This window comes from Giraffa tippelskirchi, chromosome 14, assembly GCF_054371585.1.
Source record: "Giraffa tippelskirchi isolate mGirTip1 chromosome 14, T2T-mGirTip1v1.2.pri, whole genome shotgun sequence".
Classification (NCBI taxonomy): domain Eukaryota; kingdom Metazoa; phylum Chordata; class Mammalia; order Artiodactyla; family Giraffidae; genus Giraffa; species Giraffa tippelskirchi.
This window is the reverse complement of record NC_137288.1, coordinates 49,375,974-49,391,528: the sequence shown is the minus strand read 5'-3', so window position 1 is coordinate 49,391,528 and position 15,555 is coordinate 49,375,974. Positions and strand designations below refer to the sequence as shown.

The window sequence follows — 15,555 nt, the reverse complement described above, 5'->3', positions numbered from 1 at the left end:
GAGATTGTAAAAAGCCCTTTGTCATCTTTCTTTCATGTTCCAAGAAAGAATGAAGGCATGACCACTATAGACAGACACTCAGTCCAAAGACTGGGATTATGTTGGGAAAGTCATTCCTTTAGAGACGTGAAGCAGGACTGATGCACCCGTGGGTGTGTCCCTCCCCGGGCTCTGACTCCCCTGCTTGCGGTCATCAGATACAGCTTGGTAAGCTGCCATTTGGCTCACTTGTCCCCGTCACCCGGGGTGGTCTGGCCATCGGGATTCTTCAGGGTTCCTTGGTGATTCCGAGTCTGATGGCCACCAGAACCCCTGCTGAGCCCTAAGTGTGGAATACAGATTTCCCAGAGAGATAGGATCAGCATTGAGGGGGCAGTGGAGCCCAGGAATTGTTTTGTGTTCAGAACTACAGACTTGACTCAGGTTTTCCCACTGAAGGTCTTTTCTGTTGGAGGATGCAGCGCAGAAGGTGGGTTTAGTTGTCACGTCTGTCATTCTCCAGTCACTGTTGCCCTTAGTCTTTCCTTTCCTGACCTTAGCTCCTGCAGGGAGTACTGATCAGGGGCTTCGTGGAGCTCCCCTCAGTTGGAGTGTGTCTGGTGGTGTCTCCTAATTGGATGGAGCGTATGTGTTTTGGCAGAAAGAGAGCAGCCGTCATGCGAGATCCCTGGTGTTGGTTGGCTCCTGTCGAGTTTCCCCACTTCATTGAGGTCCCTACTTCATAAAGGCGGCGTCTGCCAGGCTTCTCTGCTGTCAAGTTACTGTTTCCTTTGGTGATAAATATGAATCATGAGGAAGATCGTTTGAGAGCATGCGTTCACCGTGTTTAATGTCCGTTGTCTCCACGGGGACTGTGGTGTGCTCGTGGTGGTCTTTTATTCCCCTCATCCTCTCTTTCTTCACTGGAATTCCTCTCTAAGAGAAATCTGTCCCTCCTTCCTACTTCTGAATTTATATCAGTGTGGCCCTGAGAATACCCCGCAGGTTATATAACCCGTCAGATTTTGTTGCTTAGGTTGTTCTGGGTGCTTTTTCGCTTTGGCTCCTGTGTTCCCTTAACACACCCCTAAGGCTGTGATTTTTGAGCCCATGATTTCTACTTTCTGGCACCATGAGATGCCCTGACCCTGGACCTTGTACTGAAGGGTGGTATTTAGCAACCAGGATCCAGGCTCTCATTTGCTTGTTGCTTCTCATGTCCTTGGTTCTGGATCGCAGAGAGAGCAAGGATGTTAAAGACGTGTTCTGGCCCAGGCATAAGTGTGTCTGTATTTGTGCCTCAGTCCGTGGAGACTTCCGATGCCTGTCCAAGGGTTGGTGTTAGCTCTCTTTCTAGGAAACTGTATTTTTAGAAGCCTCCCAGGTGTGATGATGACTCAGACTCCAAGATACAAATCTGTGGGTGCATATGGACCCGAAGGCTCTTGTGGCTTTGAGTACTTGCCACTGATAGACGGTCTTCAGCTTGGTAAATCGTCATTTCCCATCCTGGCTTAGTCATCACTTCTTATTCTGAAAAGTCTTTATGCCACTTTTAGCCCTTGTAACTAAGGGATCTCAACCTCCTAGGAGTGGACATCCCAGGTTCTTGTAGTGGAGTAGAAATAGGTCTGGTTTCACAGCTCGTGTTCTTAACAGAACTTTATTGGAGACCTGAGCACACCTGACGGAAATGTCTGGTGGCCCGAGTGTATGTTAATAAACATGCAGACCACGCAAACAAATGACAGTGGCCCTAAATTTCCCTAAAGCCAAATTTGTCCTAATCCTTGGTTTTCTTTTTGGTAAGGCAGTCTGCATTCTTTTTCTAAAGTGCAGCTTGCTTCTAGAGCAGGTATTGTCTCTGTCAGACTTCGTGAGGATAAACCCTTCAGGGAGGGGTTGTTGAGGATGTTTGGGCTGTGGACTTCAGGCCTCCACATGCTTGCCAGGGTAGTAGCTGTGAAATCAGTTAAGTGGTTGCAGTGAGTGACCTTCAAATCTCGCTGGGGTTGTTCATCTGCCTTGTTTCTCCCTGAACTTAACCAGGTACCATGTGATGCAAGTGGAGCGCCTTTTAACTCGGATATTAATGCTTTGGGACAGGTTGAAAATTTGAACTTGCTTTATCTGCGATATTAACTAAGGTCCTGTGAAGCCATGAGAGGAAGACGAATTAAGTTTAACATGTCTTTCTCTAGACCTCCAAACCCCAAGAATATGTTCATTTGTTCCCATCTCACAGCTGTAATTGCATCTGCAGAAGATTCCTGATGTCACTTCCTGACTTCTAGGTCAGTGAGTAAATAGAAAGAACTTCAGATAGTCAGATGTTTGAAAGGAAATTGTGTCCTGCCAACATCTGGAGTGAAGTGATGGTCATCACTGAGAATGCCACATATGGTTTATTAAGAAACTTGCTAAGGTTGTGTGTCTTTCATATGTAAAAGCAAGCCAGACAGTTTTCCTGCTTCATTTGCAGTTGCTTATAGTTATCAGTGATGACCACCAAAACAGGTTAGCCACAGTTTTTTCCTTAGCTGGGAAATTTTAGGGTGAGAACATGTTCCTTAAACATAGGTTTACAATCATAATGTAATCACATCTTTAAGGCCACTCCTAATAAAAAGCTTTTACATTTTTTACATACCATGGGCAGAACTGTGACCTTCTGAAAGCACTTGTGAAGTCCTCCTTGTGCGTAGCTCTGAACATTATGTACACTTGACGTTGTTGTGCTTAGGAGCTTGTGGCCCCAGGATACAGGAGCCTGGGCACCTGAGGCAGACATGCCTGAGCTGTTGTCTGTGCTGTCCTTGTGTCATGGTTTCACTTCAGGTACGTTGCCTATTTTTCCTGAGCCCCATGTCTTGCTAGTAGAAGGCATGCAACACCACCTGACCTACCCGTGAGAGTTCAGTGAGAGCGGCTGTGTGAAGTGGTGTTTGGAAGGGTAATGTCAGCGCACCTCCCCTTCACCCGATTGCTTCCCCGCGGCCAGCGTGAGAAAGAACACTGAATTGTAGCTTATGTTATGTGTGGTTTCTCAAGGATGTGTGTAGTTCAGAGTGTTAGGGCACGAACAAATGAAGAATTTGAATTTTCACCAGTGTAAGTAAATCTGAGAAACTCACATATGAATGAAAATCCTAACTTATGAAATGGTTAAATTATTACCACTTTGTAAAATGATTTATGGAGGGATTTATTTTATTAGCAGACTCCCCTGGGTGCACTGAGGCTATCTTTAAAACAATACCACTCCTAAGTATTTACCCAAAGGAAGCGAAATTATGTTCACACCAAAGCCTGTTCACAGTTCTAGTAGCTTCATTTGTTCTTGGTCTCCCCAAACTGGAAACAACCCAGAGTTTCTCAACTGGTGGATGGATAAACAAACTTTAAGACATCCATACAGTAGCATACTACTCAACAACAGCAAGGAATGAACTGCTGATACCTGCAAGAATATTAGTGAATCTCAATACATGATGCTGAGTGGAAGAAGCTATAGTCTGAAGGGCATGTTCTGAATGGCTCCATCAATAAAACATTCTGGAAAAGCCAAGATTATAGGGACAGAGAATAGGTCAGTGGTTGGCTTGGGGTGGGGTAAAAGGATGGGCCACGAAAGGGCATGGGGGCATTTGAGGCAGCAATGTAGTTCTGTGTCTTGATTTTCTTGATTGTAGTGACTGCTACGTGGTTGCATGGTTAAAACTGTATATACTCTGAAAGGGTTGATTTTACTCCTTGCAAAGTACACCTCACTTTTTAAATCTGTTTTGGATAGTTCAAGGTACAGCTATATTTCATAGCAGAGTTGGCATAAACATTTAGTTATTTTTCATATATTGATAGGCATAAGCATTACACAAAGGTTGACTAATATCTTTCATGATTAATTATAAACAGAATCTTAAACTCAGCACATATCTTAATGATTTTACTTCCACGCTTCTCTCTCAACTCTGGTGACCTTCTGCTCTCTCACCTCCGGTACAGGTAGATGAGAACTGGCCATGTTTTACCCGTGACAGGAAGAGTGAGAACTAGTTGCCCGAGAGCTTCGTTGCTTTGTGGTTTGAGGAGTAAAGGGAACAGTGGTGAAGAGAGAGATGCGGGAATGAGAACCGTTCCGTTTCTAGAGCTGCTGGTTTGAAGCAGGTTTGGTCGGGGGGGAGGTGTGAAGGTGGAGGAAAGTCCTTGGGGCCTCCTTGTCCTCGTGTGCTGCTTGCCACTAATTTTGTTACGTGAAGTCTGAGGATAGGTGTCAGGTTGAGCTTGTAGTTCCCCTTGTGTGTGCTCAGTCGCTCAGTGGTGTTTGACTCTTTGCAACCCCAGGAACTGTAGCCCGCCAGGCTCCTCTGTCTACGGGATTCTCCAGGCAAGAATACTGGAGTGGGATGCCACTTCTTCTCCAGTGGATCTTAGCTCCCCTTGCTCCGTTGGCAGTTCTCCTGAAGGAAATGAATGCCCTGGGTACATTGCTGAGCCTCAGGAAAATGAAACTACTGTGACCAGCCGTTTACCGTGACAGCTGCACCTTGTGGTGTTGGGCGCTTTCCTGTAAATGGTCTGTCTGGTAGAAAATGACGAGCTAAGTGTGTCCTTTGTCACCTGCTTTCTGTGACAGTCTTGCCAAGCACCTGACTTCCCCCCAGGCTGTGGGCTGGGTGCTCTGCACCGGGACCTGCAGACCTGCACGGATGTGCTTTGTTCTCATGGGGGTATTTTTAGATTCACCCATCGGAGGCGGTTGTCATTCTTAACTGTCACCCACACAGACTAGATTTATGCAGGCTTTTTCTCTGAGATCTTCAGCAGCATTGGGAGAAAAGCGTTGATTTCTAAATATCTGAGCATGGTTTGTGGAATGACGGGTTGGCCCCCACTGCTGGCATTTTTAAAGAATATATGCATGTGTTAAATACATACATAGTTAACAAATACACAGTGTCTTCCCTGCCTCTCTGGTTTCTCTCGTTAGTTGCAGCACGTGGTGTGTGCTCCTCCTCTCTCCCTCTGCTGTTCTTGTCATCAGACCTCACCATCATCTGTCCTTCACTCCATCCATTCCTTGACCCAAAAATACTTTTTAAGGACCTCCTGCCGTGAGCCACCGTGCCACGCTCTGGGGCAGTGGTGAAGTGGTGACACTGCTCTTGGTCGGAGCTGAGGGTCTGAAGGTGGGCTGGACAGTGAGCTCGTGGGCAGGGCTTGCTGGCTGTGAGGGGAAGGGCAGGTGCCTGGCCCCCCCTGGCCTCATGCCGCCTCCTGCCTCCTTCGGGACCACTCTCATCCAGCTCTTTGTTTCTTGTTTTCCGCTGTGCCCTGGGTGTTCACATTCTGTTGTGGACAGGCTTTATTTGTCCCCATCTCCTTCTCCTCCAGGAAGCCTAAAACATCCTTGCTCTTCAAATAAAATATTAGATCAACAGCCAGAGTAGTTGATGAATTGAGAAGAAAACTGGTGTTGGATTTTGAAAGTTATTGGGCTGCTGATGAGGGTCGAGTGCGGGGAATTGATGGGTTTTGAGGATGAAATAGATGACACTTAGGTCCTTCCTTTAGTTGTCCCTGCAAAAAGCTGTAGCAAACAGTTGATAAAACGTAGGCCTCCCCTCAGGAAAGAGCATGTATTGCTACGGTGGCAAAGTGTCTTCCCCTTTTTGAACCTTACTCAGCCCCAGATAATCTTCATCTACTTTGGAGATAGTGAGTGTGGTGAACTCATAGAGAAGTGAGCCCAGCAAGCAGAAATCTGTGCTTCCAAACTTCCTTAAAGAAAGTGTGTTGTGACAGGTTCAAAACCTCGATTTATCAACTAACCAGCCTTGGTGGCTAAGCTTAAGGCAGTTTCCTGTCCTTTCGTTTAAAAAAAAAAAAAGTCTGAGTTGTTCAGTAGGAACTTTCACTGGGTTACACTGGGGATGTTTTCTTGCTAATTTTCTTCCCGGGGTGTTTTCTGGAGGTGAGGGGAGGTGATAGAGGGCTCAGGGTGGCTTTATCAAGTCAGCGTCGGTGCCAGCCTGTCCGTATGTAAGTCTTTTGTGGACGGACATTGGAAATGGACTCTGAACAAGTCAAAGAAACAGAAAACCGTGACCACTGGTCATTCAGAGAGATGATGGAAGGGCAGGAGCCAGGGCTGTGGACCCCTGTGCCATGAGCTGGTGGCCCCCTGGGTCAGCACTCAGGGGACTCACCCTGCCGTTGCTGGTGGCTTGGCTCCACCCGTATTTCAGGAATATCTGTTAAGCCCAGTTTGAGTCAAGTGTCTCCCTGATGCGTCAGCCAGCTGATGCCAACCAAGGCCTGGGTCCCTCATTACAGGATGAGAGATGAGAGCGTTGTGATCCCCAAGCCTTGTTGTATTACCTTCTGAGCTCACCACTGCATTGTGTATCTGTTCAGTTCCAAAATAGAATACTGATTGGAAAGTTCTGTCTTCTGACATGTCCTGAAGGCTGATTTGAGTAGTGTGCTGGGTTCACTGAAATGTATGCAGTTCAGAGTTTGTCAAGTCTGGATCCAACCTCGAGGTGATAGGTGTGCCTGGAGGACAGTATAGGCTGTAGCCCAGAGCAGCCTGGTTTCCTGAACATGCCTCATCGGGTTGGGAGGAGAAAGCGCCTGCTGTGGGTACTGGAAGTCCCTAGAAGTCATGGGTCCTTAGAGGCCCACTTCCGGTTTTATGTCTGCACTGGGACTTAGGAGTCTGCGTTCCGTCCTCCATAACTTGAGTCTGTTGCAGACGGTCCAAGGACCACTCCTGGGGAAGCCCCGAGCTGCAGTGTGGTCCTTGGAGACACGAAGCTGGGACCTGGCTGCCTTCAGATGGTGAAAGTAATGGGGTTGCTCCTTTTTTAGAAAAACAGCTGACAGGCTCGTAACCTATAGGAAACTGACTAGAACCCCCAAAGAATACTGGGGCCCAAAGAATACCGCACCCTTCCTAAATCTGAGTCTCTCCAGAAGGACCCTTCCATGTCCAGACACCAGGCTCAGGGGGAGTCCAGAACCCTGTCTTCTAGCACCCGAGGGGCTCAGTGTCTATGGAGTCCTTTCAATGAGGCTGATCTGGGAAGCCGCAAGAGTAGGCATGGCGTTTTTATCAGAGGGACTGCCCTGCATGGAGCTCTGCTTGCCTTACCTGGCTCATCTTCGTAATCACTTATGAAATTTTGTTTAAAATTCAGGAAAATTTGCATTTTCAAAAACCACTCAGTGTGATTTTCATGTACGCAAAATTTTGAGCCAACGTAATTAATAAGTAAAATTCTTGAAGTTCAACTGTGCTAGGAAGTTCCCCACCAAGTCCGTCCTTTCTGCTTCCCTCTCTAAGTTGATTTGTTCACTCACTTAAACAGTATTGGCTGAATCCCAGCAAGGTGCCAGATGTGTTTCTAGCCCTGCCTAGAGTTTGTGGCGTGCTCCTCACTGACACTCCCCTGCCCTCGTGTCTGCCTGGGGTCTGTTGCTGGTCCTGCCGCCTCTCTGTCCCCTCTGTGTCTCCTCTGCTCAAATGGGCCTGAGAGCTTCCGGGGGGTCCCTGCGTCTACTTCATTCTCCTCACCCACGCATTGATCCTGGCCAGCCCAATGCCCAAGGGCGGGTCCAAGGCCTTGCGTCACCTCCCCTTTGCCTCAGGCTCGGTCACTGTCCCCGGGAACCCCCTTTGCTTGGTCTGGTAAACCCCAACGACATTTTCACCCCAAAAACAAATACGTTCTGCCTCCTGAAGCCTTTCCTTACTCTCCCCTGCAGGTTTTCTTTCTTCCTTGTTTAATCTTCCTCAGTCACCAAGACAGCGTGATCACAAGGTCTTCTATAAATGGAGACAGTGTCTATGCTGCTTTCTCCTGCTGGACCCAGGATTCTGGGGGAAAGAGAGCAGGACTTATGTCACAAGGTCTCACTCTGGTGCCTGGCATGAAGCTGGTCTTGGTTTTGTCCAGCTGTATGAAAATCTTCCCAGACACAGCCCAGGATGGTGGCTGTTTTGCTGGGCAAATTACAAGTCCTCTGTCATGTTTCCTTTGAAGGAGTCACTCATCCTGCATGATGGTTCTTAGTCTGTAAGGGACCTCCCTGCATGATGCTTTCACGGCCCTCCTTTTCCATCATAACGGAGAGTCATCTGGACGACTCAGTGTGTGCAGGCAGTCTTCCAGGGTCCCTGGGTTTGGTCTGTGGACTTGCACACGGGGCCTTGTGGTCCTGGTGTGGGGGTGTGGAGGAGCCCCCTGCCCTTCGGGGCCCTGGCCCCGTGCTCTGGACGGGACGCTGGGGGCCATGCGTAGAGGGGGGATGCTTAGGTGTCCTTTCCTCGTGGATTTGGGGTTCCAGGAGCCCAAAGGGGCTCACAGATTGTTTGCTCTGTGGGGCCCTGGATCTGAGGGGCTCTCCTCACTGGGGACAAGGCCTTTCCTCGTGCTGGTGTTTCCTGCTCTGAGTTTATAAAGTGAGATTCAAAGACAGCTACTGTAAAATAAGAAAAAGCCACTGGCGGTCTGCTCTGATGGGGCAAGAGGCAAAACAGAGAGGTGTCAAGTGAGGTGCTGCCTTGAGTCTCAGTGGGACCCTGTCCCGAGCGTCTGCTGGCCCCGGGCAGTGTCCTGACTGAGTTTAGGTCTTGGAGGACAGCACGTCCCCTGGGTGCTTGGGCCCCTGCCCTCCCAGGCCTGGAAGATGCTGCAGCGGACACCTCTCATCTCCCACCTTCGGGGCAGTGACGTTCCTGCCGGCTGGGGTCCCCTCCAGGTCCACGTATGGACCCCTTGGAGGACTTAGGGATCCTTGGACGGCTGTAGGGACTGGAGTGTGGCCCTCAGATCTCGGGAGAGCCGCAAGGTGGTGGAGGCAGGCAGCGCTGTCTGGCTCAGCCTTCACTTAGGAGTCTGCCCTGGGAGACCCAGATCCCCTTGGAAGTCGGGTGAAGTGTGTTTGAGAACGTTCTTTAGAGGTGTCAAGTGTAGAATGCAAGCTTGGTTGCCTGGAGCATAGGTAGAAGCCGGACCGGGCAAGGTCACAGTATGTTGGTGTTTGTTTCCTGAAGTTTCTAGAAGGTTCTGTTCCCCCTTAGCACATTTCTCATGTCTGTGAGCAGATGTTGCAATGTTGAGGGTAAGTTCTCTGATAAAAGCTGTTCTTCTCTGTCCCTCGCGATCTCCTAGGATGTACACTTCCTAACCTGAGGGGAGTCCAGCAGCCGATGGGTGGCCAACCCTGCGGGCGGGCAGGAGGGCCAGTGCGACTCTGGACTCTGTAATCACGTTTTATTTGTGGGGTTGAGTAGCATTACGTGAAAATAATACTCCCGTTGTGGAAACCAAGAAATCTGGGGGTTTTGTCAAGGCATTTATCATCAGTGACAGACAACGGTTCTGTCACTTAGAGATGCTCTTGAGGACATAGGCCCCAGAATCAGACTTGAGTTTGGTTATCAGCTTTACCACAAGGTGCAGCAACCTTGGACATTGCTAAGCCTCCTTGCTTTGTGTGATACCAAAGTCCTGGGTGGTTGTGAAGATGACATGAGATAACGTCCAGGTTAACACAGCACCTGACATGTGATAGACATGTAACAACTGCAGTTGCGTTTGTTAGTGGTAGTAATTAGTTGTTGTTGTTCAGTTGATAAGTCGTATCCAACTCTTTGCGACCCCATGGACTGCAGCACTCCAGGCTTCCTTGTCCTTCACTGTCTCCCAGAGCTTGCTCAGATTCATGTCCATCGAGTCGGTGATGCCATCCAACGATCTCATCCTCTGTCACACCCTTCTCCTTCTGCCCTCGATCTTTCGCGGCATCAGAGTCTTTTCCAGTGAGTTGGTTCTTTGCATCAGGTGGCCAAAGTATTGAAGCTTCAACTTCAACTAGTAGTACCAGCTAACTAATATAGTACCCAGCATTATGAAGGCAAGCATTATTGGGCTTCCCTGATGGCTCAGATGGTAAAGAATCCGCCGGCAACACTAGAGACCCAGGTTCGATCCCTGGGTGGGGAATATCCCCTGGAGAAGGGAACGGCTACCCACTCCAGTATTCTGGGCTGGAGAATTCCATGGACTGTATATTCCATGGAGTCCCGAAGAGTCGGACACGACTGAGTGACTTTCACTTCACTTCACTTAAAACTTACAGTACAGATTTTGATTATATGTGAGTGGTTTACAGTGTATCCATTTTTGTATTGATAACAATTTAGAAATCGTAGTATTTTAACAGCTACCGGTGTCCCTGAGGTTACTCTTCTTAGTAAATGTGATTTTTGATTGAACATGTCACTTTTAAATAGTTTGGGGCTAGTTTTTATCAGAGGGGATTTGTATTTGAACCACCTACTGATGCATTCCTGTTTGTAAGTCTCTACTGCATAGCATGATAGTTGACTTTAGTTTCTCTGATGCTCAGGAAAAGCTGCTAAGCAAATCTTTAAACTTTTGGTAAATGATTGAATCTTGAAACCTCCCAGCTATTATTCCAGTTGCTAGTGTATGTTTACTTTAAAATGTTTGATAAGGAGAGTCAGATAGTGAGATAACGTCATGCTATTCGGCCTGTTGAGTTTTATGTGTGAAGGGCCATTTGGCCTCTGTTAAGTGTCTCAGTTGGTTACTGTCTGCTGATTTCTAACCATTTTCGGTTAGTGATGTGTCAGTGCCTCCTTCCCTATCTTGGGAGCCCACCGACACGTAAGCCAGCCCGTGGGCAGCGTGCTGCTGCCTGGCCCCAGACGCACGGCACACTGCGTGGACAGAACGTCAGTCAGGCCTGTCTGTGCCTGCCCTCGTGTCTAGTTTTGGATCTTCCATTTAAAGAAAGCAAATTCTTTAGTTTGTTATAAAAATGAGAGTAAACCCAGTCATTTCACTTATTTTAAGGACTAAGAATGCTTAACTCAGAAGAAATGAGACCTGGTTGCGGTTGTGTAGTGAACTCCCTGGCGTGTGGAGGGGTCCATTAGAGGAGGGTGGGGCATATGCAGTGTGGCTTCTGTGGACACAGCAGCCAGAGCCATCTGTCTGTGATGTGCCTCCTGGGGAAAGGGGTGTGAGTCTGTCCACTGGAAGCATCCAGGATTGGAAAGCCGTCTAGCGTGTGATGCTGCAGAAGATACTTGAGTCGTTGGCAGCTAAGGCTGCTGTAACAAAAGACCACAGACTGGGTAGTTTGAACAACAGGGATTTATTTCTCCTGGTTTTGAAGGCTGGCAAGTCCAAGATCAAGGTGCTGGCCAACTCTGTTCCTAATGAGGGCTTCTTGCTGGCCTGCCGCTGTTTCCCACAGCCTGAGTGGGAGGGCCTCATCCCCCTTGTGGTGACACCAGGCCTCCCTTTATTCTGTTTTCCCAGCTTCATGGTATGGATGGGGTTGTTTTATATCTGCTGGGAGAAAACCAACCATTTGACAGCCTGCATTTTTCTGCATTTAGCGACTGGCGTTTGCACAATAGACTTTCTTGTATAGCAGCCCATCCTTTACCCATGGTAATTAAAACCACCCTGAATAGACATAGTTGCGTTTAATTATGGGCTCTGTCCTCTAGTTGATGTAAGCTTATTACACATTTAGTTTATAATGCAGTCGTTTACGTCTGAATGTAGATGCTCAAGTTATCATTTTTCAGTTTCTTTAAGAGGGCTATATGATTTGTTATGAATTCTTTTTAGATTTATAACACAACTCATTTTAAAATTGCTACTGTCAGGCATAATACAAAGACTGATTATGTGGGTGCTGTTGGTTTAACATGTGCCATGACAGGCCAAGAGGGTGTTGTGAACATGTATCACCTACAGAATATGAAAATTCTGATGAACTGTTCTAGGTTGCTGAAAAATACTAAAAGAGAGTGAAAAGATGAACTGCTTAAGACTAAACTTTATTTCACTTCTGTTTTTGGAGACATTCTTAACATATAAAGATTGTGCACCATGACCCCAAAAATAAGGAACAAAAAGATATTTATTCCCTTTTCCTCTAAATCAGTTGTAGTGCTCTTTTATAAAATCACAAAATTTAATTTCCCACATCATTAGCCGTTAGGAAAATGCAAATTGAAACAGCATCACTACACACCTGTCATCAGGGCTGTCATAAAATCTAGTGACAATGCCAAGTGCTGGCAGGGACTCAGAGATGCTGCATCTCTCAGACACAGCTGGTGGGAGTGGACAATGGGCCAGCAGTTCTGGTGGCTGCGTCTGTAAAAACTAAGTAGACAAGTCCCATTCAAACCAGTGCTCACGTTTCCTGGGCATTTTCCCCAGTCAGCTGAGAATTGATTTTCACACAGAAACCCATAGAGGAGTTTTTAAAGCAGTTTTCTTTGTGATAACCAAAAATCTGAACTAACTCACCTGTTCCTCAACCAGTGAATGAGTAAACTGGGGTATATCCATTCCATGAAATACTCAGCATCAGTAGAGAGGAACAAGCTAAGCTGTTGGTACATGCACCAACCTGGATGAGTCTCCATAGAAATGTGAGCGGGAAAAGGCAGTCCCAAAATGTTAGGTACTGTGTGATTGTGCTTCTGTACCCTCCTTAAAAATGGCAAAAATCTCAGCAGTGAAGAGCAGATCGGTGGTTGCCAGGGATTAAGGAGGAAGAGCAGACAGAGGGAAAGCAGGTGTGTGTGAGACCCTAACAGGCCCACAGGACAAACTTTTGTGATAACGGGGGAGGCTGGTAAAGAATACATGGGATCTCTTTGTATTATTTCTTAGAACTGCATGTGTGTGAATCCACAATTATCACAACATAAAAAGATAAGTGTTTAAAAAAATGTGATGTTGATATATTCTGGTAAAACACTATATCCGCTCAACATGTATTTCTGACTTTTTTATTCTCTTTTAGTGATGATTTGTCCATTCCCTTATTCATTCAAGAAATCATTATCCAGCACTTGATACATGCTTCATTTGGCCTTATTATCGAGTTCAAGTCAGTTATCCTAGAACTGAAATCATACCAGCTTGTCACTGTTTTAGAGTTTACCTCGTAAAGGACTCCTGCCACTGCATTCTGTTGTCAGTAGTAAGTTCCCCAGCTGGTTTACATCCCCATAACCAGCTCCTTCTGTAGGTGCATTTTGGGGCCTTGCTGGCACAGGCTTTAAAGTACTCAGGGCATTTTCCAGGTGACACTATTGTGGCTTGGCCCCATGACATGGAACTAGGCCTTGATAGCTGTTCAGGAGAGCGGGAAGGAGTGTTTGAATGGGGTCTGGGTGCCGGCTCTCCTGTGAAGAGCAGTGGGCGTCTCTGGGGCAAGGGCGCTGGGGGGCCCTGGGCTTGTGCGGGCAGGGCATGTGTTCTTCCAGTTCAGCTTTGGACTTGCCTACAGCTAGACTGTGCTCTCTGGGAACTTTTCTGAGCCTGTAACTTTGATCTCAAGATCAAAGCTTTTGATCCGGTTTAGAGAGGCAGCCGTTCTGATGTTGAATCCCTGCAGAAGAGCTCGTTGGGTCTCTGCTTCGGTGCAAGCTGAGGCGGGGAGGGTGTCTCGTCAGGGTTGTGTTCCTCTCCTCAGGAAGGTGTTTTCCTCAGTTGTGCTTCGACCTCCCATAGGAGAGCCAGTGTGTAACGGATGAACTGTGGTTGTGTGGGTCACTGGAAATGAAATTTGACCACCTTAGGGCTAAAGAGGGGCTAAGGGAAGAGCCAGGGGCACGGGCCCCCATCCTGTGGTCAGATGAAGTGGTTGGGGGCCCTGCGTCCCCGTCAGATACCCTCGCCTCATTGACCCTCCCTGGAGGACCCTCTGCAGTCTGGTGATCCTGATCTAAATAGTGAATTGCAGTTAAGGGACAAGATTAAACCCCTTCTCTGTGCTTTGAACTTTGTGGGACGTGAACATGTGTTCTAGTGAGCTGTGCTGACGCTCTGAAGGGTTTGTTATAAATCAGTTCAGCCCAGCCTTGCTCACCAGTTGTTGAAGCTCCGGTGTCTCTGAATCATAATCTTAATTCTGTAGAAAACCGATCTCTCACGCACTTCTCAGCAGGAGCTTCCTCTTGAGGGTGATCTTCACTCACTGTTCTGCCTGGCTTCTCCCTCAGTGGATGCATTTTACGCAGGACCCAGCCATTTCGGGCAGGAGGGCTGAGCGGTGTCGGGGTTCTTTGGTGGTTCCTGCAGGTTCTGTGCTTTGGGGGGAAGCACCTCGTGGTAGCAGGCTTGATCCGAGATGCTGAAAGAGGAAAGGGGACTTCTGCATGCCCGGCTGGGCCGCCTCTCAGTTCCACGGCGGACGGTCTGGGGCTGCCCATGCGTGGATGTGTGTAGCCACCACGTCAGCGTGGCACGGAGGGGCGAGCATCGCAGGGTTGATAATACTCTGAGGGACACATGAGCCATGTAGTCACTGCAGTTTTTTCTCTGCCGTTGTCATTAGATCCACAAACTCTGTGTTAACATCTCATCCAATTTGTTCTGTCTCTTTTAGTCTCAAACCATGAATTATGTGGGGCAGCTGGCGGGGCAGGTGATCGTCACCGTGAAGGAGCTCTACAAGGGCATCAACCAGGCCACGCTGTCCGGCTGCATCGACGTGGTGGTTGTGCGGCAGCGGGACGGCTCCTACCAGTGCTCGCCCTTCCACGTGCGCTTCGGGAAGCTGGGGGTCCTGAGGTCCAAGGAGAAGGTGGTGAGTGCAGGTCGCGTGTGGTCTGTCTCCTGGGAGGTGGGGTGCAGCAGGGTCAGCCCTTCCCGTGAGCTCCTGGGACCTCTGCGCGCTTCTGAAGACAGCAGTGTGGGAAGTCCACCCTTCATACTGTTTTTTGAGTTTGCTTCTAAATCCACAAAGCCCTCCTACAGGAAGTCTTGGGGGGAAAAGAAGTGAAAATCATTTTAATAATCCTGTGTGTTGCAACTTAGAAAATCCAAACCCAAACTAGAGTTATAAATGGGGAAATTACGTGTATTTAGAAAAGTGCCTTTACCTTAAACAGCACTTTAAAATATTTAGTGTTATGCCTGCAGACCAACTGTAGGTTGGTGTGCTCAGGAGTATATTTGTTAAAATGAAATTAACGCCAAAGTTCTACATTTGTTTTTGCAAAGCTGTAAAATCTTATTGTAAATACCAGGACTTTTTCACAAATCTGACTGAAGTGAAAATCCACAGGCTTTTATTATTTTAGGGATGATTTCTTTCAAAAAGAAGGTGTTGGTTTTCCTTTTTCTCTTCTTTTTTTTTTAACATGCTTTTCCCTTCAGGTTAGGGAGCCCTTGGGAAGTCTGTCAGTGTATCTGATTGGTATTGATCATGTTATTAAAAGCTGAGCTAAGAGCAAGCTTCGCAGGTGCATAGTAGGGATGTTCTTTCCACTCCTGTCCCATATTGTCTCCCTAAACAGCATAAGGAGATGCTGCCAGGATCCTCAACCCCAGTGAAAGAGCCACAGAAGCACATGTCAGAGGACCACTGTCCTAAGTTGCAGACATCTTTTTTTCAGATTTTGGCTAATCACACAGCTGATCTTACTCTTTAAAACAGAAACTTCCTTCTGTCTTAATTGAAAATTATTTTGAAAGAGACTGGAGAACCAGGTCTTGGGGT

At 47.6% G+C, this 15,555-nt stretch overlaps 1 protein-coding gene across 16 annotated transcripts in view; it reads left to right on the top strand.

Moving 5' to 3' along the window:
* LPIN2 (lipin 2) overlaps positions 1–15,555 on the top strand; it is an 84,473-nt gene that overhangs the window by 28,101 nt on the left and 40,817 nt on the right. For 14 of the 16 annotated variants that reach the window (XR_014074601.1, XR_014074598.1, XR_014074599.1 and 11 more), the window contains exon 2: positions 14,440–14,640. Coding sequence is in view for 11 of the 16 variants with exons in the window: in XM_081561902.1 (XP_081418028.1) it covers positions 14,440–14,640 (201 nt within the window). In the remaining 5 variants the exon portion in view is untranslated. Of the gene's footprint in view, positions 1–6,394; positions 6,829–14,439; positions 14,641–15,555 lie in introns of those variants that run through there. The other 2 variants (XR_014074597.1, XM_081561904.1) reach the window with 1 other exon arrangement.